The sequence below is a fragment of the Amblyomma americanum genome, chromosome 3 (genome assembly GCF_052857255.1).
Source record: "Amblyomma americanum isolate KBUSLIRL-KWMA chromosome 3, ASM5285725v1, whole genome shotgun sequence".
NCBI lineage: Eukaryota > Metazoa > Arthropoda > Arachnida > Ixodida > Ixodidae > Amblyomma > Amblyomma americanum.
Window position 1 is genome coordinate 130,220,763 of NC_135499.1, and position 6,838 is coordinate 130,227,600.

The following is a 6,838-nucleotide window of genomic DNA, read 5'->3' on the forward strand; positions in this document are numbered from 1 at the left end:
GCCAAAGCAGCATAGTTGTAGAAAGGATAAAAAAAACCGACGACTGAGCGGTGGTAGGAAAAGGTGTCCAACTCCGACCCGAAAGTCCCCAGGAGATGAACGAAAGAGCAAGGCCGTCTCCAAAATCCAATGGACTCCAGAAATAGGGTGGGAGCGACCACTAAGATAATTTCCAATTAATATTGTGACCGACAAACGTAGGGGAAGCGAGAAGCACAACCGTTTAATCGGGCGAGGCTTGCCGAACCACCGCACACATTCAAGAGAAAGAAGACGTTCGACCACGCGCTGGGAGACAGGTTCGGCCACCAGGTGGCGCCGGCAGAATGTCACCAATGTGGCAATATGTTTCATCATATTCATCGTCATCACCATCATCGAACTTTTGTCTCGTAGAAGCACTTTCGGGCACACGAGGGGAAAAGACGAAGATGCTGAAGAAGCAACTGGCTGCACGGCGTGAGCGACCTCTGTCGGACAGGAGCCGCTGTCACCGCCAGCGCGTACGTCGGGAGGAGCCCCCAGAGCCCTGGCGTCGCAGGAAGCCCGTATGCGGCGCGCCATGCATCGCCGCCAGAGCCAAGGTTCGGTGATCCGCCCGCCGACGCTGCGCGAGTCTGCCGAGCCGCCGCTGCCCGAAGTGGACGAGGGACTCGAGCTGCACCCGAGCCGCTTCGAGGTGTTCCGCTGGCGCCTCAACGAGTTCCTCAACCAGGGACACATGATGCTGCTCGTGTTGCGCACCCACGTGCACGACTTCAACCCGCACTACGCCATCGAGTTCGAGCACGCAGTACTATACTACTCCATGATCAAGGTGAGCTCCTTTGCCGGCTCTACTACTCCATGATCAAGGTGAGCTCCTTTGCCCGCCCCATGCAGATTTCTTTACAGCTGTACAGGGCGCCCTGTAACTTCACCCTGTGTTTATATGGAGGTTCGGACGAACGAACCAGCAGTTCGCTGTTTTTACAGTAACGTCTCGGCCATGCGCATAACCTCTTCGTCACCGTTTTCACAGAGAGTGTCCCGCGAAGTAGCTGACAAGCTCGCGGCACGTGTTTTTCCAAGGGCTGTGTGGTGTAAGCATCGATTAATCGCACGAAGATGCGTACGTGGTCTCCGCACTTCCCGCGGTGGTAAGAGAGAAGACGCGGTTTTGTTCGCCAAGCGTAATTCAGTAAGGGACATAGTGGACTGAGTACAGCGCTGGCATCTCCATGATTAAGGTGCGCCGTACACATGTGTGCAAGCACATTTGTTCTGGCTAGGCGAAGCCAGCAGTGCTCCTAATACGCCTTAAACAGAGCGCCAAGAGGTCATTACGCATGAATTTATAATGGCTAATCCCCTCATATCCGCCACCGCGGGGGATCAGCGGTTATGGCGCTCGGCTGCTGAACCGAAAGACACGGGTTCGATCCTGGCCACGGCGGTCGCATTTCGATGGAGGTGCAATGCTAGAGGCTCGTGTACTGTGCGATGTCAGTGCACGTTAAAGGTCCCCAGATGGTCGAAATTATCCAAGGGCCCTACACTACGGCTTTCCTCATAGCGTGAATTGCTTTGGGGTGTTGCACACCATAAAATCAAACCAAACCCCCTCTTATCCTCCTTCCGCGGGTAAAATCTTAGTTTCCGTGTGATAGCTCCTATAGGCTTGCTATGCTGAAAAAAAAGGTATATTGAAGCCAGGATAAGAACGGTAATTCACTCTAGTAAGTATACTAGGACCGCGGCCCGTTTATAGCGTATAATGTAATGCAAGCGTAATGTAAAGGCCTGCAATGTAAAGCGCTCTACTGGAAACGCTGCAACTTTACGTAATACAATATCTCCGACCATGGTAAGAAATTACGTTTCCGTATTGCACGTTACTAGATCGCTCATATTTTGGATGCGAAACTGTAGCTGTAGCTTTGGGATGTTTTCGAATGCCTGCAAGCCGCGTGCACTGACCGCAGTCACCCAGCTGCTGCCTGACTGGTGTTGACAGAGCAGATAGCAGTAGTCGTCCTCGGATTCCCAAACACCCAATTTGGTAAAGGGGACTGCGCCGGAGGCCAAAGTTTTGCAACTTGGGGAAACTTTACCTTTGGGAGGCTGTCTTATATGCCATTTTTTGAGCACTGCTTCTGCGGGCATCATAGCCGTCAGCTAACTTGCAGTGGATTAGCAGAAAAATGATGCGCGGTGCTATTTTTTCACGGTTTCAGTTCCGTGTATGTGCTTAGGTGTTTTTAGGCCACAGTGTGCAATGACTATTTTTGCCTCAAATTTTTCATAGACAATATTCGATGTCTGAGCGTCTGTTAAGGTTAAGTGAGACAATAAAATATGAATGCTTCGGATAGCCGAGAGTTGTTATAATTGCAATGATTTTCTGTAACATAACATGCAAATCTCACTGGATTAGTTTTTCATTCGTGTTTGTGTAGGCTTCGCGCATGTTGTACAAAATTGACTGAAGCCAAAGTTTGACTTAAAGCAGCGCAGCTAATCGCCTACCAGTGGGTGGCACTGACATTACGTTATATCCATCGCCACTACGATATCGGTGAACTCGGTTTCTATTGCTGGCACAGTCATGCTGCTGCAGAGCGCCTAATTGCTGCTTGGTATCTTTACCCAAGGTTTGGCTCGTTCCTGTTTTTGCAGATCGAGTTGGACGACTACTTCGACACCGTATTGCGGTACAGCATGAAGGCCTTCAACCAGCGTGACATCAAGTGGTGGCCAGACACGCTGTTCAAGCGCGTCGCCATCGTCATCTTCTCGGTGCTGGAGAAAGTGGAAGTGCAGACGCTCGACTACTACGTCAACAAGGACAACCTCAAGGAGCTGTTCCGGCACCTGCAGTGGGAAAACTTTCTGTTCAACTGGAAAATCGCCCTTGAGCCTTCCCCTTCACCCAGCACGACCTTTGTTCCCTAGAGTTCCTTACCGCACACAGCCTGTCCTATTAAAAAGCGTCAGACCTTTCGCCGAACTGGTATGTCTCCTTCTCAAGGAACTTTCGCTACAATGTGTTCGCATGGTATTTCATGTTAGCATGTCAGATGTAGCATGTTACATGTTACCATGTTAGCATATAACATATGACAGCCCACTTTCCAAATTATCCCTTCATTTCGATTCTTTTTTAATATGATATGATAAACTCTCGGCCGCACGGTCAATGACAGCGCAAGAAATTTGCGGCTGCGCAATAAACACACCTTAACAGTACTTCATCAGAGCCAAGCGCAATCGACCTCAGAAAGTTATAGTAGCCGAGTAATACAAAATCCGCATTGTTGCAGTGAATGCGTGGTTTGAACGCCGTTTTCTTCTGGAACCGATCAGTTTTATAAAGGTGGGGAGTGTCAAGCGGCCTGCGCAGAGGTACTGAGGCTGTCTTGTGCTATGAACTTGCTGCATGAAGAGGAAACCAAGCGTCGCCGATTCTACCAGTGGCGGACCTAGTGCTGAGCACACGCTGTGGTAATGAAAGAAATCTATTAGCCCCGACCACCGTCTATACTAAGACAGGCGCAAGCAAACACCGTTACAGGTGCTCAGCTCTCGTGGGATTACAGCGCTTAGGGATAAGACCGATTATTGCATGGTGGCCCATTTAAAATCGGCTGTCTATATTTAATACTCTCTATGTTTTGAGGCTACTTCTTTCACCAAGGCAATTTCGAGCGAGAGCGAGAGCACCTGCTTACTGCATGTGAGGTACAGTTGAAATCATGGTTCTACCGGAGAAGCGTCTCCTCTTTTAATGGATAACGCCATCCACTCAGAGCTCGTGTGCAGTAGAGAAGAATTGTTTCGAGCAGGTCGCTTCTCCCGTCACGCCACTCCGACTCCACAAGAGTACTGTGACTCATTGCAGTGTTAGACAACAGAGACAGTCATGCACGGTGCTTTGGAAGACAGTACGAAATATGTTTTTCCGAAGCACGAACTTGAAAGAAGCCAAAGAGGGAAGCTTCAGTGAGCTGAGAATCGTTTTGAGAAGGGGACTTGTGTTTAAGCGAGTGCGGTCATCTTTCGCAGAATATGTGCGGGACTCTCAGAGGACGGGATGAGATCGGGAAAAGGAGGAAAATGTGAGATGGAAAGGGTAGGAAGGTGGCGCCTTGGTGTTTAAAAAATTCAGTTCAGGTCAGAGGGTTGCGACTACTGATACGGGGGCGTGAACTGGCATTTAGGCGCTGAGTTATTCTTAAACGAATGAATGAAAAGCCACAAAAAAGCGGAAGGAAACAAAGGAAGAAATAAAAGAAATGATGGCAGGACAACAAAAAGAGAAGGGAAAAGAAAGCAGAGGGGGGCGTCTTCCAGAATAGACCAGGCGGGAACTTAAACAACCATTAAGAATGCGCGGCGACCAAAAAAAAAAACAAGTAAAAAAGAGAGAAAGCTGCTCTGGGCCCAGAAAATAAGGGTATGATGTGACCCTCCGCTGTGGTTCACTAGTTAAGGCACTCGTCTAGGGAGCCGGAGTGCCCAGCTTCGAACCCGACCTCGGCGGCCGCGTTCCGACGCAGGCGAAACGCAAAAGGCGCCCGTGTACTGTGCTATGTTGGTGCACGTTAAAGATCCCCAAGTGGTCGAAATTATTCCGGAGCCCTCTACTATGGCATCTCTTCCTTCCTTTCTTCTTTCACTCCCTTCTTTATCCCTTCCCTTATGGCGCAGTTCGGATGCCCACCGAGATATGTGAGGCAGTTACCGCTTGATTTCCTTTCCTCAAAACCAATTTTAAATTCTCAAGCGCTTGAAGAACTACTGTACCATTAGAAACGCTGTGAGTAGCTTAACGTTCTCTTCTAGGCGCCATTTATTTTCGAGTGAAATTGAAAATTGGTTTTCGGGGAAAGGAAATGGCGCAGTATCTGTCTCACATATCGGCCGACACCCGAACTGCGCTGTAAGGAAGGGATAAAGGAGGGAGTTAAAGAAAAAAGGAAGAAAGAGGTGCCGTAGTGGAGGGCTCCGGATAAATTTCTACCACCTGGGGATCTTTAATATGCAGTGACTTCGCACAGCACGCGGGCGCTTTAGCGTTTCGCCTCCATCGAAACGCAGCCGCCGCGGTCAAGTTCGAGTCAAAAAAAAAATTGGCGGTGGTTTAGCTCTGGTTAAACCTGGAGTGACGCGATAGCTAAAGCTGGTCGGGTGAAACTTGCTCAGTCGAATTGAAAAGTCAGTCTTTCGCCGCTCCGTTTCGCTGGGCGTTCCTTCAACTTCGACCCTCTTGACACGGCGCATGCGCACAGCTGTTGCGGCTACAAAACATTTTCTGCCTAAATAGTATATCCGAGGCTAAAGAAAGCTATTTGTTTAGTTTTCGAAAGGAATGCATCAGTGGTTAATATTTACACGTATGTGTAATTTTTGTTACACTAAAATAGTAGGAAATTTCAACATAAAAATTTAGGACGCTGTAAGTTAAAACAAAAAGTGAACATTTGTACTGTTTGTAAAATTTATCTTCAAGAAAATGGCGGATGACGCGTTACGACGCTCTGTTTTACAGAATATTTATTATCTGCTGGGTTCAATAGCTTGCATAAAAATGTGCTGTAGTAATATAACAAGAACTTTTTCGAGAGTGCGAAGTCGTGGCTGACCTACGCGACGAAGTTATGGAAGCCTGGCATAATGACCCAACATCCGGACATTTGGGATTCAGTCGAACACTCGCGCGAATTCGCACCAAGTAGTACTGGCCGTGACTAGCTACGACGGTTCGTCATTACACGAGGACCTGATGTGAATGTCAAAGACGTAAGACTCCACCCGTGCAGCCTGCAGGACACCTTCACTCTATCTCGCCGCTGACGACTCCATTCAAGCAAATAGGTAAGGATGTCTTTGGACCTTTTCCTACGTCCAGGTCGAGGAACCGCTGCATCGCAGTCGCCAACCTCATGCGCTACGCCAAGTCGCAAGCTTTTTCCTCGGCAACAGCTGCGGATGTGGCGAAGTTTTTCGTTGAGTTCATCGTCCTTCGTCACTGTGCACCAGAGGTCCTGATCACTGATCGCGGTGCCACATTTGTGTCTCGACTAATGGCAGAGATATTGTGTTTAAGCCATCGCAGAATTACCGCATACCACCGTCAAACGAGGGGGCCCACCGAGCGCCTCAAGAAGACCTTGGTAGACATGCTTTCTATGTATGTGGATGTTGTGCACAGAACGTGGGAGGAAGTTCTGCCGTACATCACTTTTGCTTGTAACACTCACTGCCCTTCAAGAGACCACCGGGTGTTCACCGTGCCACCTGGCTCACGGAAGAGACGTAATGACAATGCTTGACGCTCTGCTCTTTCACGACCCAGAGGCCTACACTTACGATGATGCTCAATTCATTGCCCAGCGGGCAGACGGAGCCCCACAGCTGGCAAGACTACTTATCCAAGACCGTCAGCGCGTCGCTGCACGCATGCGCAAGCTCCGGAATAGTGAAGTTCGTTTCTAACTTGGTAACAGAGTGTGGGTGTGGGCTCCAGTTAGACGTCGTGGTTTCAGCGAGAAGCTCTTTAAACGCTACTTTGGACTGTACAAGGCGGTTCGTCGTATTGGTGATGTAAATTACGAGGTGCTTCAGATTGCGCCACGAACATCCCGTCGGCCCCTTCACCCTGACGCTTCACCGTGGTACTCGTAAAAGCTTACTGTGGCTGATAGGAGCACGTTTTCTAACTCTTTCCGGCTCTGCTTACGTTTTGCCGTTTTAGTTATGCCCGTATGCGCATCGGGACGATGCTTCTTTAGGGAGGAGAGTATTTCATGCGTGCCACCTATCCTTGCTGCTGACTGCTCGGGGCATATCGGCAACG

General features: G+C 49.3%; 1 protein-coding gene across 1 annotated transcript; it reads left to right on the forward strand.

The window, feature by feature from the left end:
• Nucleotides 1-443: 443 nt before the first annotated feature.
• Nucleotides 444-2,983, forward strand: LOC144123307 (uncharacterized). The gene is made up of 2 exons (XM_077656161.1): nt 444-817; nt 2,659-2,983. The coding sequence occupies exons 1-2, from the start codon at nt 551-553 to the stop codon at nt 2,932-2,934; spliced, it is 543 nt and encodes a 180-aa protein (XP_077512287.1). The 5' UTR covers nt 444-550; the 3' UTR covers nt 2,935-2,983.
• The last annotated feature ends 3,855 nt before the right edge of the window (nt 2,984-6,838 follow it).

Bases quoted from the DNA above. Each gene is read 5' to 3' on its own strand.
- LOC144123307 (XM_077656161.1), top strand. From the start codon at position 551: ATGCGGCGCGCCATGCATCGCCGCCAGAGCCAAGGTTCGGTGATCCGC. The intron at 818-2,658 runs GTGAGCTCCTTT...CTGTTTTTGCAG, and splicing joins TATACTACTCCATGATCAAG to ATCGAGTTGGACGACTACTT.